Below are 21,011 nucleotides of genomic sequence, written 5' to 3'. Positions count from 1 at the left end.
ATACAAAAGTAAGATTGCCTTACATTCCTTCTTAAAATATTGTAGAATTAAATGCACAGATGTGCCAAAATAAATACGTGTATATCCTATCTTTGCATTCTAGAACTATGTTTATTTTTAAAAAGCACCCCAAAATACTCCAAAATTGCAATAAATTTTGCTCCTTTCATTATTTCTTATTATTTATCTAAAACTACAATTTCAAAATCTATAACGTGTAATGATATTTAGTGGTAAAAAGAATGCAGATAATTTTCTTGCTAATTTCACCCAAAATAGGCTGATTAATAAATAATCAATTAATTATTACACTGAGACAATCTGAAATAGATTAACATATTCTATGTCTTTCTAAGCTTACATCAGAAATGAAAACTCATATCACATAGATCAGTCTAACAGAAAAGAAGCTAAATAAAAGATCAGTAGTGAAGGCAGAAGAAAACAATCACTGCCTTTTCCACTGTGCTTCTTTCATTAGCTTTATTGAGGCTGGTTATTGAGGCTGGCCAGATGGCATAGCCTCTCAGTAGCACAAGAAAGGTCACCAGAAAAACTAAGTAGCCTTGGGGGGAAAATATTTTTTGACTGGGTGAACTGAGTCTCAGTCTGCTATTGCAGTTAGATGTAACTAGTCAACATTATCTGTCCATTTTAAAAAAAAAAGTAACTTATTTTTACTTGATTGAAATACTTTTTAAGTTCACAGAAAATATGAAACAAAAGTCGCTCTTCACAAGAAATGTATTTCAAGAGGGGAAAACCCATCAGTTTGAAGGTTGTGTCCCAAACAGAAATATTCATAATACATCATTAAAAAGACAACATTAAAAATAAAAAAATACAAATACAAGTACAAGTACTCTTCGACTTAACAACAGTTCATTTAGTGACCATTCAAATTTACAACAGCACTGAAAAAAGGACTTATGACCATTTTCCACACTTTTAACCATTGCAGAATGCCCATGGTCACATGTTTACATTTGGATGCTTGATAACTAGTTCATATTTATAACGGTTGCAGTGTCCTGGGATCATGTGATAATCTTTTGTGACCTTCTGACAAGCAATGGGGAAGCCAGATTCAATTAACAACTGTGTTACTAATTTAACAACTGCAATGATTCACTTTACAAATGTGGCAAGAAAAGTGGTAAAGACTCACTTAAGAAATTTCTTACTAAGCAACATAAATTCTGAGCTCAATTGAGGTCATAAGTCGAGGACTACCTGTACTGAAGCAATCTAAAAGTCATTCATTCATAAGACAACTGCACTGAGAAGTAAGCCACTTTTATTAAAAAGAAAATTCACAATAAAGCACAAAACAAAGGTAAATTGAAAACATTTAATTACAAGAAATGTATATATCATATACAATAGCAGAACATACCTTCCATCCATATGGCCAGTTGTAGCTGGAGAATACTTTACTTCATAACATAATGTTTCCTTTGGTTCAAGAACAAGTTTGTTTTCACCATGAAGTATAGTAGCATCTATTAATTCTACATCTAATTCCAGAACATCAGCTGTGGGATTAGTTATTGGAATTCCAATTTCAATAGTATTCTGAGAGACAAAAGGAGAGATATCTTCAAACATTAGTAAAATGGCAGATAAATAATGTTTACTTGAAATTCTCTACATAGAATTTCTTCTAGATTCCTTTACTGACTGTATCTTATTAATGATGAAAATACATTCATAGAATCCAAAAGAGAAAGAAGGAAAACTCCACATAATAATGCAAGCAACAAATGGTAGAGACAGTGTTCCTGAGGGGATGGGGGTGGGGTGAAAACTCTGTATTTCACATGGCCTCAAACAAACAAAATGTTTCAGATACGAGGGAGAATCACTGATGCATAATAAACCTCAAGCAATGTACAAATGTACAAACTATTTGTATGAGAAACAGAATGTTCTGGAGTCCAACTACTTCAAGCTATATACTGCAGTTGTACATCCAGTTCTTCCAGAGTAGGCAGACCTGTCTATTGTCACTGTTCTCCTAATTACCCAACTTTTAGATGATTTTTCTTGGGCTTGAAAGATAATTAAAAGATACTGTCATGCAAAATGCTGGGGCTATATTGCTTTCCAGTTTTTCATATTATAAAATCATTTTTAAATTTAAAAAAATCATTTAAAAATAATATTATTTTTATTTATTTCTAAGTCAGTGTAAAGTACTGATTTTGGCTGGGATAAATAATCTTTGTGTACAAATCTGCCCAGGGACGTACTCTTGAAAGCATCACTCTATACTATGCATCACTCTATACTTATTTAAAATGAACCACCTATACTATTTGGTTTACCATTCATATAATTTAAAGAGATTATTCTAGAGAAGTAATATTAATTTGAATGATATATTACCCCAAAGAAAGTTCAGTACCCATTTCTTCAGTTTTTTTCCTCTTAATACTCTTAATCCTCTTGTTACCTTGATTAACTACATATATACCAATAAAGAAGAATATATGTGGCTCAAGGGCAAAATGAGGGGTCCTTGGTACTCTCTCAGCTTGTTTGCTTTCCTGCAGTCATTTTATTGTCCAAACTAGGTAACAAGTGTACTAGTAAGGAGTGGGATCTGTTCTTAGTTTATATTCTAATGGCTTGCCCTGTCGGTGTTGGTGGAGGGGGTCTTATGGACCAACCAAAGAACCTCTAAAACCACTCCCACTAACACTGACAGAGCAAATCACTAGAACATAAATTGAGAGCAAACCCCACTACTTACTAGCACTGATGATGTTACCTAGTTTGGGTAATGAAATGTCTGCTAGAAAACAATCAACCTCAGAGAGTATCAAAGACTCTACCTACATACTGTATTTTTCAGAGTATAAGATGCACTGAGTTTTTGAAGAGGCAAATTAAAAAAAAAAGTTTTTGCACTCTGCAGACTTCCCAAAAATGGCCTGTTTTTCACGGCAACAAGCCCATTCCCCCCCCCCCCCAAATAGCATGTATAGTCTTTAGGAGGCTTATAGAGTGCTCCTCTGGGCTGGGGGTGGGAAATTGAGCAAAAAATGGCCCATTTTTCGCTCATTTCTGCCTTCCCCAGCACTCAGCACTCTGAAAGCCTTCTAAAGGCTATGCATGGCCATTTTGGTGAAGGGGTGGGGTTTCGGGAGGCAAAAAATGCTGTATTTAGTATATAAGATGCACCCAGATTTTCGCCTCTTTTTTGAGGGAAAAGGGTGTGTCTTGTACTCTGAAAAATACGTTACGTGTTTTGCATACCTTTGCATATTATGTTCCTTGATATCAGTTTTTTCAAATGTACAATTTAATCTGTCGGTTCAGTACACAAAGAAACAATAGCAGAACTAATAGCAGACAGGGCAGTTCATTTACAAATGGCTTAATGGAAAAAGTGCATCTTGGAATTAAATGTAAAATATATAACAATATTTATGGAGGAGAGAGAAACATTGGATCATAAAAAGTATGGCATATCTGTTACATTTATATAAAACAGTTTAATTCATAAAAATATATTATTGTTTTACATATGGTGAAATTAATCCAGTCTAGGTCAATGCATCATTGTATCAACAGAATACATTTTATGAGCCATAGTGGAGCAGTGTTTAGAATACAGTACCCAAAGAAAAACTAATATACATTTTATTCAAACAGACATCAATCATCATAGAGAATAGATATGATTTGGATGTTGCCAGAAATAAGAACAGGTGTTCAAGAGGTTGAAATAGAAATGAACATATGAGCAGACCACAACCCAATAAAAATTAGATGGAAAGGACAAAGGAAGAATCTGAGATGGACATTGAACCAAACTATATTAAAGGATAAGGAATTTATACAAACAATGGAAAAAGAAATGGATTTTTTTTCTTTAAAGAAAATAGAAGAGACATCATTACAAAATCTTTCGATACAGCTAAAGCATACATGCAGGGATTAGCTATAACATATATAGCAAAGAGAAACAAGAAATAGAAACAATATCAAAAAATGTTACAAGAGGAACTTAAAAAACTGGAGTCAGGATTACAGAAAGATTCACAAAAGAGGAATTTAAAAGAGAAATTGGAATTGACAAAACATAAATTAATTTAATGATAAAAGAAGAAATGACACAAAAAATTAAAAGAGCAAATTGATTCTCCCTTTCCAATCACGTCGGGGTCACCACTTGAGGGGATTTTCCCGGCTACCCATGAAATACACGGACACAGGGCTGTCCTGGGATGAGAAGCCTCGGACAACGCCTGAAACCCTCTTTTATTAGAATCATAACAGGAAGCTTTAAGCAGTCAAAAATGATTGGTTACATATAGTGATGCATATGAGAATATAGTGATACAAATAAGGAGTGAGACATATAAGGAGTTGTTTTTCGCCATACAAAGAATCCCTATTCCTCTTAGCCAAGAGCAACAGTTCCTTCAGCCAAAACCACACGTCTTGTTATGTTCTTGCTAAGGCCCACAAACACGTACAGATAGTTTATTCCCACAAATACCCAATTTTTTCATTAACTCCTCTTTCAATATGGGTGTCCTATTTTTAACCAACATTTTAGTCTTTGTCATATTTATCTTTAAACCCGCTACTTTCCCATACTCTTGTCAAGTCCTCAATAAGTTTCATACCGACTTTAAAGGATACTCTAACACGAAAACTAAATCGTCCTCGAAAGCCTGTAACTTAAATTGTTCCTTTTTAATTTCTAGTCCCTTTATCTGTTCCTCTTTATGCACATTCCTAGCTAAAACCTCTAGGGTTAATATGAACAGCAGCGGGGATAGAGGACAACCTTGTCTTGCACCTTTCTGTATTGCTATACTTTGTGTTAATTCACCATAAATTATCACTTTGGCTTTTTGATTTGTATATATTGCTCTAATCGTGTTTATAAACTTATCCCCAAATTCCATGTGTTCCAATTGTTGATGTAAAAATTCCCAGTTTACATTGTTGAATGCCTTTTGGGCATTGAGAAAAAGTAGCAAAACCTGTTTTTCATTACGCACTTCACAATATTCATAATGTCCAGCATAGTTCTCATATTATTTTTAATTTGTCTTTTGGAAAGGAACTGATCTGTGTGGATAAACAATGTGAGGAAGTTTTTCAACTGTTCTACAATTATCAGGACAAAAATCTTATAGTCTGCATTTAGCAATGAAATCGGTCTGTAGTTTTGTATAGACATCTGATCTGAGTCCTCCTGTTAGCCTCCGTCCATGATAGTGGTGTCTTCGCCTCTTTCAACACAGCATTATAAACCTCCATCAGCATTGGAACAAGCATCTCCTGCAATACTTTATATATTTCTGCTGGCAGTGCATCCGGCCCTGCTGCTTTATTATTCTTTTGTCTTTGTATGGCCTCAATTATCTCTGATGTTTTTTATTTCCTCATTGAGCATATCTTTTTCTTCCTCTGGTATCTTTAACTGATCTGACTTTTCCAGATATTGTAATATTCCTTCCTTTGTTTTTTTAAAATTTTTTATTGATTTTAAAAATTATACAAGGGAAAAGGGGTTAAGAGGTTATGGAACATTTTGACAGCTACATCATGCGGGGGGGAGAAACCCCCCCGGGTCTTGCAACTTTTACAAAAAGGAAAAATAAAAAACTATGAACATTTGCATAGATATTAGCAGTTTTAGGCTTACACAAAATTGTCAGTATGTTTCAATCATTTTACTTTTGTCACTTCCTTGAAAATACGTTGTAACAACAATTGGAATAGTGTTTCAATTCACTTTTGTGATCTGAGTCTTCTTGTTGTCGCATCCTCCTCCCCGTCCACGGGCAGAGCCTTAGCCCCTCCCTGTCTTGTTTCTTGTGTGACATCCCCCACGTCACCTAAGAGAGCAGTATGTTTTTTCATGAAAGCCTCTGCTTCCACAACTGTGTTAATTCTGATTCTACTGCTCTCCCAAAAAATCAACATGCCTTCTGGTAACAACCACTTAAACCAAATCCCATTATTGTATATTTTTTTTGCTAAGAAGGTATATTTCCTTCTCTTATCTCTTACTTTCTTTGGGATCTGCTTAAGAATGGTTATTTCTTTATCCTTATATTTTAATGGTCCTCCCCTTTGAGCTCCTAGAACCTCATCTCTTGTGGTTTTTCTAAGAAATTTAACATGAACTTCCCTTGGAACATTATGTGTTCTTGCATAGGCTGAATTAATCCTATAAATCAGGTCAATATCCCACCCAAGCTGTGTTTATCTCTGTTAATATATTCTGCTAACATTATGGTCATGATCTCTTTAAGATCTTCATTTTTGACTTCTGGTAAATTTTGAAACCTAAGAAAAAAAGACATCCTTTCAAATTCCGTTTTTATCACATGATTCTCAAATTCTGCGTTCCCCCTTTGTATTGCCTCCAGGTCGCTCCTCATCCCAGTCGCACCCTCCTCCAGTACACCTATCCTCTGCTCATTCTGTGTAGTTTTTTGTTGTGTCTCTCTGAGCTGGTCATTTAAGTCCTGCAGCTGTTTTTTCATTTCGTCCTGTCCCTTTAAGAGGGCCTGAAGCATCTGCTGAGTAGACAAGTCCTTTAACTCTCTTCAGGGGCTTTAGGTTGTAAAAAAAAGATCCCAGTTGTGACTGGTGGGCAATGGGGCTGGACATAGAAGATGTCAGGGCCGATGAGGCCTTTCCGGATGGTAATTTTTTAGGACCCATCATGAAGCTCGGAGATAGTTATTGTTCTATACAGAGAATGGTGTCCGTGAGAAGGCGCAGCCTGTAGAGACCACCAAACAGGCAAATCCAAAGGAGAATAAGTCCTTTAGTTCAAGACCAGAGCAGATGGGTGGATCAAAATATTCCAAATCCAGGGAAAAAACTTGTTTGAAGAGGCTCCTGGAGGTCTCTGGGGTGGAAATTAATTCAAGGCAACAAAGTTTTTCAAAGGAGGAGTCTCATACACAAAGACAAAGAAGAAAGAGGAAGTGAGCCATCTTGGCTCAGCCAGCAATGGTGGTCAGGAAACAACAAAGTCAGAGTTCCCATTCATAGTTAGAGAAGAATCAGCTCAACCATCCTTTTTCTCACAGTTGTAGTCAAAAGAGAAAAAAAAAGTTTTTTTCCCCATTAATTAAGAGAAGTGAAAGTATTTTAAACATTTTTAAAACTTTCTCTCTCTCCCTTGCAAGGGAGCGATTTTCCAAGTGCCGCTTTTCCGAGGGGAGTGGAAATTCCCTTCTCCCTCCAATTTTGACTCCTCCACTGGTTGAAACAAAGTCCAAAAAAAGAACTGCAAGCCAGTCAATAAGGTATTAAGCTGTAAAAGACCCGGGGAGAGCCCCCACCTCACCGCACTTCAGCTGTTGCATTCGAATTGATCACTTCCTTCCTGGCTGCGCTCGGTGAAGCGCGTGATGGCATTCCACATGCTCCCTACGCTCCATGGCTCCTGGGGCAAGGCTGGAGACCCCCCCACAGCCGCCGCCGTTCCAGGGGGTCCAAGCGAGCCGCCCCTATGGCAGGGCGCCACTCCAAGGCACCCTGTGCTCCCCTAGGATTCAGGGGAGCCCACCAAAGCAGCAAGAAGGTGGATGCACGTGTCCGTCGCCTTCGGCCGCCGGAAGTCGTCCGATTATTCCTTCCTTTGTATAGTCTCGGTTTTCTCTATATAATTGCTCATAGAACTTTTGGGTAATCCTTTTCTTTTCCTCTGATTGATAGCAGATCTCATCTTTTTCATCTTGTAATTTATTGATCCAATTCTCTTGCTTCTGCTTCTTCAACCTGTAGGATAGCCACCACCCCGGTTTATTTGCATTCTCAAAATAAAATTGTTTTGGTTTTTTTAATAGACTGTGCCAGTTTTGCTTTTTCAAATATAGCCAATTCATGTTTAATCAATTCCATACTTTCTTTTATACTTCTATTTTGTGGTTTCTTTTGAAGTTCACTTTCTAAATTTCTGTATCTTTCAACTCTCTTGTTTTTTGGTTCTCTATTGTTTTCTTCCTAGCTGTAGCCAATATTGTGACCCCTCTTATAAATGCCTTAGTTGTATCCCATAGGTTTTGTATGGATGTGTCTCTTGGTCAGTTTTCTTTGAAGAAAAATCTCAGTTATTGATTGACTCTTTTAATATATTCCTGATCTTTTATAATTGTTCTATTGAATGACCAATGATAACTGCCTTTTTGTTTTTTCCAGGTAATCCTCATGGGATTGTGGTCAGCCCATAGATTGGGTTCTATGTCTATCTCCTTCACTTCCGAGATTAACTCCATTGACATTCAGACCATGTCTATCCTTGACCAGGATTCGTGTCTGTATGAGTAGAAAGTATATTGCTCTCCCTCTGGACATCTTTCTCGCCATACATCATAAATATTTAATTCTTTGGCCATTTGAAAGAACGACTTGGGCAAAGTTCTCCTAACTCCTTTTCTGTTCTTTCCACTTTTATAATCCCATGTCTGGTAAACTATAGTAGTGAAATCTCCCATTAAGCAAACATTTCCGTTTCCCATCTCTCGAATAATGCTATGTAATCTATTATAAAAAAAATTCCTGACCTTCATTAGGTGCATATATTACAACCAGTATCAGCTTTTTTTGATTTAGCATTATTTCTACAATTAATATTCTCCCATCCTCATCATGATAGATTGCTTTAGTCTGGATCATGTCTTTAACATATAACACTATTCCTCTTTTCTTTTGATTAGCTAATGCTGTGTAAAGTTTACCCAATCTAGGATATTCCAAGGTCTGGATCTGTCATTTGGTTATATGGACCTCTTACAATGCAGTTATATAATAATTCAGACATTTTAATTTATTAAAGGTTGTTTTACTTTTCTGGGACAAATTTAGACCATTGTTATTCAGTGATAGGATCATGACTTCTCCCAACATGATTCTATGTGTATTTAGATCATGTGCTTCTTGTTGGCCTTATCTCTCTCGCTTCTTTTGGTTCTTCCCCTTTTTTCTCTAAAACAGCTTCTTTCTCCTTTCTTCTCTGATAGCTCCTTTTCTCTTCTTATCTGCACCCTGAGTCCTTGCATCCTTGTTTCCAACAGTTCTCCTTCATCTTCCTCATCTTCCTGACTAACAAGTTGATTGTAGAATTCTTCCTCTTGTTCCACCATGTCTATTCTTAATTTTTATCTCTCCAAGTTACCAGTATGCCCTCTGGCATCAACCAGCTGAAGTTAATTTCATATTTATTCAGCACTGATGTTAGAAATTTATAGGGACTTCTTAGTTCTCTGATTCTCCTTGGTACTGTTTTAGAACTGTTAGTTGTCGTTGATTACGTACTATCTGGTCATCTCTTGTTCTATTCAGCCCCTCATCCTGTATTGATTTTTTAATGAATTTTACATGAACTTCCCTCAGGAGATTGTTCTTTTTTGCATTGTTTGTCTAGATTCTATATGTCTCATTGATCTCACTTGCCATCTCATCCTTTCCTATTCTCAAAACCTTTGTCATAAGATCTGCCATCATATCCGGTAGATCCTCGCTTTTTTTTAAAAAAAATTCTGAAACCATAGAAATTGGGCTGCTTTCTCAGATTCTACCTGGGGACCGTTAGCTCAAGTTCTTTGTTCTCCTGGATCAACCTAAAACTCAGCTCCTCCATTCTTTTCTCTTCCTTCTCCATTCTTCCTTCTATTGCATTTATTCTTTGTTCATTTTATTGATCTATTCCTGAAAAACTTTTCAAATTTATCAACTATCTTCTGCATTTTTTCCTTTAGTTCTCCAGTGTCATTTTTTCACTTCTCTGATATCCTTTTTCAACTCCTTATGATTTCTAGACATTGTATCTTCCATAACCTGTAATATAATCTGAAGGTCCTTAATTGAATTAGATCTTTCTCTCTGGAGCATGTCCTCAGAGGATCTCTGGTTTGAGGTGCTGGAGGCTACTAGAGACATCTGGGATGCTGGCTTCCTTCCTGTGCCAATTTTTGTTAGACTTGCAACACTTGTCATTTAAAAAAAATTGGATCACTAATTTAGTTATTTTCCAGAACTCCCACTTTCTTTTCTCACTCGTAACTTTCTCCAGTCCCTTTCTTTCTTTCTTTCTTTCTTTCTTTCTTTCTTTCTTTCTTTCTTTCTTTCTTTCTTTCTTCCTTCCTTCCTTCCTTCCTTCCTTCCTTCCTTCCTTCCTTCCTTCCTTCCTTTTTAAACAAAGTTTTATTGGTTTTTTTAAGATTTGCAAGGGAAAAGGTAGTGGAAAAAGTATACAAATTTTGGCAGTTGCAAAGTGTGGTAGGCGCCCCCTCCCTCCAAACTCATAGTATACATCTGTGTAGAAGTCATTAATACATAGTCATATATAGTCAGCATATTAATTCTATTGGTACTTTCAATCAATTTAATACATAGTAGTATATAGTCCTCATGTTAATTCCATTAATACTTTCGATCAGTTTATGTCAAGAAGATTTTCTTATTCATTTTTGTGATCTGAGCTTTCTTGGTATTGCCCCATCTCCCCCCGCCGGCAGAGCTCCGGCCCCTCCCGTGTCCTGCATATCCGTTGTAGGATCTTCAGTTTTTTCTAGGTGTATTTTGTTTTTTTCCATAAAGGCCTGTGCCTCTATGGGTGTGTTGATTCTAATTCTTGTCTCCTCCCAGAATATTAACATACCTTCAGGCATCAACCATCTGAACCACACCCCCTTCTGGTATAATTTATTCGCTAATTGCGAATAATTTTTCCTTTTTTCCCTAACTTTCTTGGGGATCTGCTTCAAGATGGTTATTTCCCTATCATGGTATGTCAGGGCTTGCCCCCTTTGTGCACCCAGAATTTCGTCTCTTGTGCTTTTTCTGAGGAATTTAATATGTACCTCCCTGGGTACGTTGTGTGTTCTGGCATAGGCTGAGTTCACTCTATAAACCAGATCTATCTCCCATTCCATCTGTTGTTTTTCTTTATGGGTATATTCGGCCAAGATGTTTATCATGATGTCCCTTATGTTTTCATCATCTGCTTCCATCACGTTTTGAAATCTAAGATAAAAGGACATTCTCTCAAATTCTGTTTTCATTTGTTGGGTATCAAGTTCTTTGTTTCCCTTCTGCACCGCCTCCACCCCCTCCCTCATCTCTGCCACCCCACCCTCCACAAGGTCCAGTCTCTGTGAGTTCTTATAAATTTGGGCTTGATTCTCTTTAATTTCTTCTTTCATTTCCTTTAATTGTTTCTTAATTTCCTCTTGTCCCTGTAGAAGTTGCTGAAGCATTTGTTGCAAATCCATCTCTGCACTTTTAGGTTGCATCAGGTCTGTTATCTTTGATTGTGTAGCAGGACTGGAAGTTGCTGATGTCGGGGCAGAGGTAGCAAAGCCAGGCTTTCCAGGAGGTGGTCTTTTAGGAGACATTGTTTATAGAATAAAGAGCTCAGTCAGTGTAGAGAATGGACAGCTAGGGCGGCAGGGCAGCCAGACGAGTCCAGGAGGCAGAGGGTCCAGGCAGGAGAGAATTTCTCTAATCAGCCTGGCAGTAGAGTAAAATTTTTCACCCCAGGGAGTTCAAAGAGTAGGAATCCACAAGAGATTTATCTGAGTAGCACGGAGACAAAGACCGGAAGCCTGAATTTTTAAAGGTGGAGTCAGGTTTCACAGTTCATGAAGACAACGGAAGTGTGCCATCTTGCCCTGCCAGCTTCGGTTTTAGAGGCATAACAAAGTTTTCAAAGTTCCCAAAGTTTTCAGATCATCAGTATATTATGGGGTTAAGTTCAAAGAAAATCACTTTAAGCAGGGGTGTGGCATCATTGGTTGGCTCTCCCCCCTCCTCCTTCCCCTGGGGCTGAGAGCAAAATTGTTCCAAGCCACCTATCCGAGGGGGGGGAAATCCCCCTCCCTCCAGCCGCGCCTCCCAAGTTAGTCGAAAGAAAAAGTTTTAAACTGCTGAAAAGTTCTTCAATTCAACAAAGGGAGTGGAGGGGTGTGTGCGCCTCACCGCACCGCCACTGCTTCCTTCTGCTTGTTCATTCTCTGCGCAGCATTCAGCGAGACACCCACGCGTCTTCCGATCTGCTCCCCGGTGCCTTGGGCGAAGCGGGGGACCTCCCGCTGGCCGCCGCCGATCCAGGGATCCCCCACAAGGCCGCCCCTCTGGCAGGACGCCTCTCCGGGGCGTCCTGTGCCCCCCAAGGAGTGGGGAAGCCCACCGAGGAGCCGGAGCGAGCAAAACTTGCTCGTCGCTGGTGGCCGCCGGAACCGGAAGTCCCTTCCTTCCTTTCTTCCTTTCTCCCCCCCTCCTTCTCCCTCTTCTTCTACTCAATCAATCTTAAGACAGATTAAGGGGTAATATCAGCTATATATCAGAATTGAAATCTGGGTAGAGGAAAACAATATCCTCACAGAAGAACAAGCAGATTTTAGACAAAGCTGATCTACTATTGATAACTGCTTTGTCTTGAACCATCTAGTTGCAAAATACACATATAAGAGGAGACCCGTTTGCTGCTTTCTTTTTTAAAAAACAAGTTTTATTACATTTTTTTCTTTTTCCATCATACATACTTTATGCACACTGTGTTGACTAGGTCACATCTTATACATCATATTATAATTATACTTGCAATATATTCTAATCTTCCCACTTTTATCAATGTTAATCTCTTTTATATAATCATTTATCTTTTGCCATTAATGCAAAAATTACATTTAATTACATTTACATTTAAAAATTACATTTAAGCTTCCATATCAATACTAAACCCCTTTTCTTTTTGTCTTCAATGAATTACTATTAATTCATCTTTACAAATTAATCATTTTTAACCACAGCTTTGCTATTCCAACTTCAACAATATTATTCTCTTTGCATAGTTCTTTATCATTTCTTATTCAATTTTTACATAAAGTTAACATCACTGTACTCCCTGCATTTCATCTTTTTTACAGTTTTTCCAATGTTTATCCTAATTTTTCCCCTCAGAAAATATGTCACAAATTCCCCTTCACTAATCATTAACATTTTAAATTCCCCACATTGTTTAAATTACATTCAAAATTAATGGTATTATTAAATTATCTACTTTCACATTCCCATCTACTGATCTAACATTGTATATATGTACTAATATTTATCCTTTTATTATACCTCTCTTCTGTTAACATTTTCCTCCTTATCCATCATCTCTTGTTCTTTTAAGAGTCACACCGGCGCAGAGCAGAAGAACACAGCTCTGTTCTTTCTGCCCAATTTTCCATGCCAGGAGGCTTGCAAAGGTAGAGCTGGGTCTCGGAGGGACCAGCGACAGAGAGAGGAAGCTCGGAGGATAACAGGGAGAGGTGTGATCCCCTATTATAGTAGGAGAAACATCTCAAATCTGGTGTGGGAGAGACTGGCCTTTATGGCTGGATCTGGAGACATGACAGCCCTTTAAATGGAGAAGAAAGAAAAAAGAAGGAAACAGCTGAAAGTATCGGTGGAGTTCAAGCAGTTGGAATGAAGTGATGACAATGATGAAGATGCAGGAGATAATGACAAAAAATCATGAAAAACTTAAGAGTGATATGGGAGAGGTGAAAGGAAGGATACACAAACTAGATGTTAAAATTGGTACAATGCAGGAAAAGATAACACAAAATGAACAAAAAATAAAAATAGTGGAAGCTATAACAGAACAAACAGAAAAGAAACTAGATAAAACAGAAAGTAAAATGATGGTGGTAAACAAAGAAAAGGAAGAGGCCATTATAAATTTAGTGATGGAGAAATCAATGTTTTATCTTAGATTCCAAAATATAGTGGAAACTGAGGAAGATCTTCCAAAGTTAATGGCAGAACTCCTGGCTGAACTTCTGCAAAAAAGCAAACAGGAAATGGAAAATGACTTGAATGAAGTGTATAGGGTCCACACAAACTATGCACACAGACACAAACTTCCAAGAGAGATACATGTAAAATTTAAGAGAAAAAAGACAAGAGACAAAGTCTACAGCAAACCAAGAGAGGAGCCTCTGGTCTATAAGGAAAAAAAATCATAACATTAAAGCAGATATCAAAATGGATAAGGGAACAGAGAAGAAACTACCATTTCCTATCAACCCAACTGGTCAAATATGGAGTGATGTTTAGATGGCTTATCCCTGAGGGGATGCTAATAACCTGGCAGGAAAAAATATCCATATTCACTCACTGGAAAAGGCACAGAAGTTTTATGATCACTATATAATAGGAGAAGGAGAACAAATAGTAGAGAAGAAGCAGAAAATAAGAGTCAGGAAGAACAGACATCAGAGGAAAAACCTACGGAGCAGGATATAAGGGACCAAAGGGAAACAGAATGACAGGAGAGAGAAGGAGACAGAACAAGAACACAAATGGAGACAGGAACTAGGAAAGGACCAAAACCAACATACAAATAAGATGGAACATGAAATAAAGATGATATCCTTGAACATCTATGGTACCAACTCACCAGCCAAGTGAAAACAAACATTAACAAGACTCAAAAGACAGAATATGGATATTGTCTGCCTAGAGGAGGTTCATATCAAAGAAAAATATGGTAATATTCTAGAATGCCCCAAATTAGGAAAGCTGCAACTGCCATTAGCAGAAAATAAGAAAAGAGGGATTGCGGAATACATAAAAATTAGTTAAATTTGAGGAAAATATTCAGTAATAGAGAAGGCAGATTTTTAATGATGGAAATAACAACAAATCAAAAAAGAATTCTGCTGGTGACAATTTATGCTCCAAATATAAATAATTGTATAATATGTCTGTATAATAGGCGATTTCAATGCAGTGGCAGACAACAAAATAGATTATAGGTATACAAAGAAGAATAAAAAGAAAAGATGACAACTACTGAGTATCTTCTTTGAAATGGTACAAAAACTAAATTTAAGGGATGCATGGAGACAGATAAATCCAAAGAAAAGACAGTACACTTTCTTTTCCCATACACACAATTCATGGTTGTGAATAGATATGGCATGAATGAACCCAGAATTGATCAATAACATAGAAGACATGGAGATTTCGCCAAATACATGCATAGACCACAATCCACTAATGGTAAAATGGAAAGGTCAGGGGAAAAAATTAAGATGGATGCTAAATCAGAGAATTGTAAAAGAAAAATCATATATATAAATGATGGATAAGGAATTAGATATTTTCTTCAAGGAAAACAAGAAAGATCAAACAATGCTACAAAACCTATGTGCAGGGTATAAAGCCTATGTGCAGGGTGTAACAATAGCATATACAGAAAGGAGAAATAAGGAAAAGAGGAAACAGCAAACATTATCACAGGAGAAGCTTAAAGAGTTGGAGACTGTGTTGCAGAAAGTACCACAAAATACTAAAATCAAAGAAGAGAGAGATTTGGTGAAACTTAAAATAATAATAATAATAATAATAATAATAATAATAATAATAATAATAATAATAATAATAATAATAATAATAATAATAATAATAATATTGAATTTATTAGCCGCTCCCTTTCCAGGCAGGACTCGGGGCGGCGTACACTAGAACATATAAAACATAACACGTGTGTACAAACACATAAACATACATATATACAAAGACATACATGCACGGAGGAGGTAATAAATTACAACATTTAGACAATTAAAACCATTAACATACCCCAATAATAAAAACCCAATATACAATAAAAATTTAAAATTTAAAAAGACAGTCAGGAGGAATACGAAAAAATTACGGTTGAGCCAGGCCAGATAATTGAAAGAGGTGGGTCTTCAACTGTACACGGAAGGAGCGGAGATCGGAAATAATCCTGATGTCAATCTAACACTTCAAGAAGAAATGATATGTAATATAAAAAAGGTGAAACAAAACTATTTTGAAACAGAAGATAAAGCAGGTAGATGGCTGGCCCACAAATTGAAGAAAGAAAAAAAACCAAAAAGCTAATACAGCAATTACAGGATGAACATGGAAATTTGTTTTATAAGACAGAAGGGGAAAAAAAGTATAATCCAAAAAATTTTTCAAACTCTATACCGCCAGGAAAACATCTCAGAAAAAGAACTCAAAAATTATTTGCAAGAGAGAAACCTACCAAATATTTCAGAGGAAGCAAGAGAAATGCTAAATGAGAAAATAACCCTAACAGAGATTCCACTTCCGGTTTCTGTGGATGACAGACATGTTGTCCACCGCTCGCCGTCCTGGTGGGCCCCCTGACTCATGGGGGGGGGCACAGGGTGCCTTGTAGGGGCGTCCTGCCAAGGGGGCAGCTTGCTGGAGCCCCCTGGAGCGGGAGCGGCTGCAGGGGGGCTGCCAGCTTTGCCCTAGGAACCTGGAGGCTTTTGGGGAGTGTGCTTGCCATGCGCGCCTTCGTCCTGAGGAGATCGGAAGAAAACGCTCCATGTGAAGGCAACAGGAGAAATGAGGTGAGGGGGGAATTCCCCCGGGGTCTTTTTCTTACTTCTTTGAACAACTAAGTAAACAAGGATTAGCAGCTTTCTTAAGACTCTTTGATCTCGGCAAAGTGTTAAGATTGGAGAGGGGTTTTTTTCTTCCCCACCTCTCAGAAAAGCGGCTTTAAACGATCTCTCTCTGAGGAGAGAGAGAGAATTGGGAAAAAAACTCTTTGATATTCACTTATTTCAAGTAATGGGGTAATGACTCTCTTGAACAATTGCAAAAGAAAGAAAGTGAACTGACCTAATAAACTATGAATGAAACTTTTTGAATGATTGTTCTCCGATCCCCTGAGAGGGCTGAGCCAAAATGGCGCTTCTTCCCCCGTTTTTGCTGCCGCTACAAATGAACTGTTGTCTTTGAAAAATCTTCTGGGTTGGAACTATAAAACCCTGGTGAACCCTAGAGGAATCTCTCTATACAATCTTCCTTGGATTGGGGAAACTTGACTACAACTAGAGGGGAGCTGTATTGAAGACTGATATCCCACACTGGATCTTGCCTGCCTGTAGACCTCGCCTGACAGCGCGCTCCTATAGATGCCATCTTTTCTGTCTAGACATAAACTTTCTCTGAACTTCACAATGCCGCGAAAAAGGCCCCCATTCCTAGACCAGCCTCGGCTCCATCTTCTTCTGTTTCAAGTCCTGCTCCACAACAAACACAACTTTCTTCCTTTTTACAACCAAAAGCCTCCGAGGGGGAACAGCAGTGTTAAGAAATGTTTCAACAAATGTTTCAGACACTCTTAAAGGTACAGGACAAAATAAAAAAACAGTTGGCGGACTTAAGGAATGAACTCAGAGAGAATAAACAACAGACTTTACAAAATAGCCAGAAAATAGACACTCTGGAGGAAGGTGCTGTGGGGGTGGGAGAAGAGATGAAGGCTTTACAAAAAAAAATGCTGGGATTGAGAATTATATGGAAAAAATGGAATTTGAAAGGATGTCTCTTTTTCTTAGATTTCAAAACATACCTGAAATGGAGGGTGAAGACTTAAGGGAGATTATGATAACAATGCTAGCAGATTATATTAAAAGAGATAAACAACAGCTAGGGTGGGATATGGATTTGATATATAGAATTAACTCAGCATATGCTAGAACACACAATGTTCCAAGGGAAGTTCATGTTAATTTTTTTAGAAAGACTACAAGAGATGAGATTCTAGGAGTTCAAAGGGGGGGACCTTTAAGATATAAGGACAAAGAAATAACCATTCTGAAACAGATACCAAAAAGAATAAGAGATAAGAGGAAGAAATTCTTCTTTCTAACTAAAAAATTATATGGAAAAAATATCTGGTTCAGGTGGTTAATTCCAGAAGGCTTGTTGATTGACCAGGTGGGATTTCCACGGAAATATATAAACAATTTCAAGAAGCTTTGAGGAAATCATGTTAGAATTGTACAATGACGTAGTAGAACAAGTAAAAATGCCAAGTTCATGGACTGAGGTATTTATAATATTAATTCCAAACGAAGAAACAGACAATCAATTGATCCAAAACTATAGGCCAATCTCACTGCTAAATGCTGACTATAAAATATTTATGACGATCATTGTGGAAAGACTTTAAAAAATATTAAATAAAATTATTCATTCGGATCAAAACGGATTCCTACCCAATTAAGAAATAATACAAGAATTATAATGAATGTATTAGAATATTATGAACTCATCCAGAAAAATAATTAGCATTAGTATTGGTAGACGTGCAAAATGAGCTTTTGATCATTTAAATTGGCAGTTTCCTATTACATAATTAGCTATTATGAAATTTGGAGAAAAAAATATTAGAATAATTAAGGCAATTTATTTAAACCAGACAGCTAAAATAATGGTGAATGGAGATCTAACAGAGAAAGTCACTATAAATAAAGTGGTCAGACAAGGATGCCCACTATCTCCTCTTCTATTTATCCTCTCATTGGAGGTTTTAGGGAAAAAGAGGAAATAACAGGGTTAAAAATTAAAAAGGAAGAATACAAAACACAGGCATTCACGGATGATATGGTTTTTATAATAGAAACAGGGAAACAGGGAAAATATTAATTTGGAAATAGAGAAATTTGATAAAGTTGCAGGCTTAAAAATAAATAAAAATAAAATGAAGATAATTACTAAAAATCTTACACAAAGGCAAAATGAAGATTTAGAGAGAGTATTAGAAATGTAAATAGTTAAAAAGGTAAAATATCTTGGAATCCGGCTAACGGCTATATGTTCTACTCTAAAAAAAAGAACAATGATTCAAAATTGCTACAACAAATGAAAGGACTCGAGAATTGGGCTAAATTACAATTATCGCTGATTGGAAGAATTGTGACCATAAAAATGAATATCCTACCAAAAATTTGATTTCTATTCAAAACTGCACCAGTAAAAACTTTTTTGTGGAACTAAATAAAATAATTTTAAAATATATTTGGCTGGGGAAAAAAGCTACAATAAAAGTGAAATTACTACAGGACTCTAGAATCAAAGGAGGATTTGGCCTCCCAGATTGGGAGCTTTACTACCAGGCCGCAGCTGTAACATGGCTCAAAGAATGGATAAAACTCCAAAATAAAAGAATATTGACAATAGAGGGCCATGATTTACAGCTGGGCTGGCATGCTTTTATCTGGGAGTGAAAGAGTAAAGCCCATAAATATTTCCAGAGACATCAGGTAAGAGGGGCCTTATTAGAAATATGGATGAAAATCAAAAGAAACGTCTACACAAAAATTCCTAAATGGATATCAACCATGGAAGCAATTATCTACCCCAATGTAATAGATTTGAACAGGATATTGACATATAAGGAGTTATTAGATGGGCAAGGAAAACTTAAAACAAATCAGGAGCTAAAATTCCAGGGAATTGAATTAGGTTGGTGGCCGTATCTACAAATTCAAACAAGATACAAAAATGATTTAGAACAGTACGGATTTCAAAATGAACAACAAGAACTGAACAAAATAGTAACAGGAACAGAAGGAAAAATGATTACAAAAATATACAATTGTCTCTTAAAATTGAAAATGGAGGAGGAAACCGTGAAGGAAACAATGATAATTTTGGCTAAAAACTTCGGGTATAATATTGAATTGAAGCACTGGGAAAAAGTATGGGGAAAAAATTATAAATTGACTATGTCGGCATCCTATAAGGAAAACATCTATAAAATGTTTTATAGGTGGCATTTACCCACAGCGAGATTAGCCAAAATGTTCCCAAATAGATCTCCAAACTATTGGAAATGTAACCACCAGCAGGGGATCTTCTATCATATGTGGTGGACATGTCCGAAAGCCAAAGAATTCTGGACAAAAGTTAAAAAATGGTTAGAAGAAATAATAGAACAAAAAATTGACATGAACTCTGAGCTATTACTTCTAGGAATAATAAAAAAAAATATTAGTAAGGATATCCAATATATAATGCTTCATATAATTACTCCTGCTAGAAACTCATTTGCCCAAAGTTGGAAACAAAAAATCATTCCCTCAAATGCAGAAATCAAAAAAAAGGTATTAGAATGCTCAGAAATGGACAAACTAATGATGGAACTAAGAGATAGAGAGGAAACAAAGTATTACAAGATATGGAATAGGTGGTATAACTGGCTCAAAGAGAGATGTAAAAATCAATGCATAAGGAACACATAGTAAACACAATGAAAAGAGATGGCATATTCTTAGAAAGCAATAGAGATGGAAATATTGTGTAGAGATGTATATATTGTAAAAATGAGAAATTATGAAACAAAGAATATGTATAAGATAATAAAATGGAAAATGGAAAACCCGAAATCAGAAAAAAGAAATACCGATAACAGAAAGCTGTAAAAATGTAATTGTGATTTTAATGTTTGGAAAATGTCAAATAAAAACATGACCATTAAAAAATGATCCCATTTTTAATGATTTTTTGATCTGCCTTTTATCATGCTCTCTTGAAGTCTTATTTCTCTCTTTTTTACTTTTATGTGTGTTGCACTTTCTCTTCTATATCCCTTTTTATCTTTTTTGTTTTATAATTTGCACCCCTTCACCAAAACTTTCACTTGTCTCTTCAAATGTGTCTCTTTTTGTCTTTTAACTGCTTCTTTTCCTCTCTTTCTACCTTTCTATGAATTTCTCTAGTATTGCCTAATTGATTCTTGTCTTTTACTTCTTCCTCTTCTAAACTTGTAACTTCTTGTATTTCCTTTAAATCCCCCCTTCAAATTCCTCTTCTTTTCTTTTCTGTGTGTTTAAACAAACTTTCTGTTTCTTTATTACCTATCAAGGATTCACATACTTTTTTTAGCATCAAAAATATTTCTCCATATATCTGAAACTCCATTTTATAACAATTTAAAAAGCTTTTAAAACCTTCCCAATTATCTCTCTTCACAATTAGTCCGAATTTAAAGTCTATTTAATTTCCTTGTTTTTCTTCACTTCTTTAATTATTCCTCTTATTTTCAAAAGTAGGGTGTTCTACTGAGAATATAATCCAATAGTAATCCAATTCCAGAAATAAATCCAGTGGTAAATTAGCTTTCTTCAAACAGAGAGAAAAGAAAAGGGGGGAAAAACACAAGCACTCCT

At 36.5% G+C, this 21,011-nt stretch overlaps 1 protein-coding gene across 1 annotated transcript in view; it reads right to left on the bottom strand.

Moving 5' to 3' along the window:
• Positions 1 to 21,011, bottom strand: part of CFAP47 (cilia and flagella associated protein 47) — a 390,847-nt gene that overhangs the window by 115,343 nt on the left and 254,493 nt on the right. Inside the window, exon 52 of the mRNA XM_081950234.1 lies at positions 1,397 to 1,575. Coding sequence (XP_081806360.1) covers positions 1,397 to 1,575 — 179 coding nt within the window. The remainder of the gene's footprint in view (positions 1 to 1,396; positions 1,576 to 21,011) is intronic.

Source organism: Natrix helvetica (genome assembly GCF_964273705.1).
Source record: "Natrix helvetica genome assembly, chromosome: 4".
NCBI lineage: Eukaryota > Metazoa > Chordata > Lepidosauria > Squamata > Natricidae > Natrix > Natrix helvetica.
Note: the sequence above shows the minus strand (reverse complement) of the source record. Positions and strands in the feature narration are given on the sequence as shown.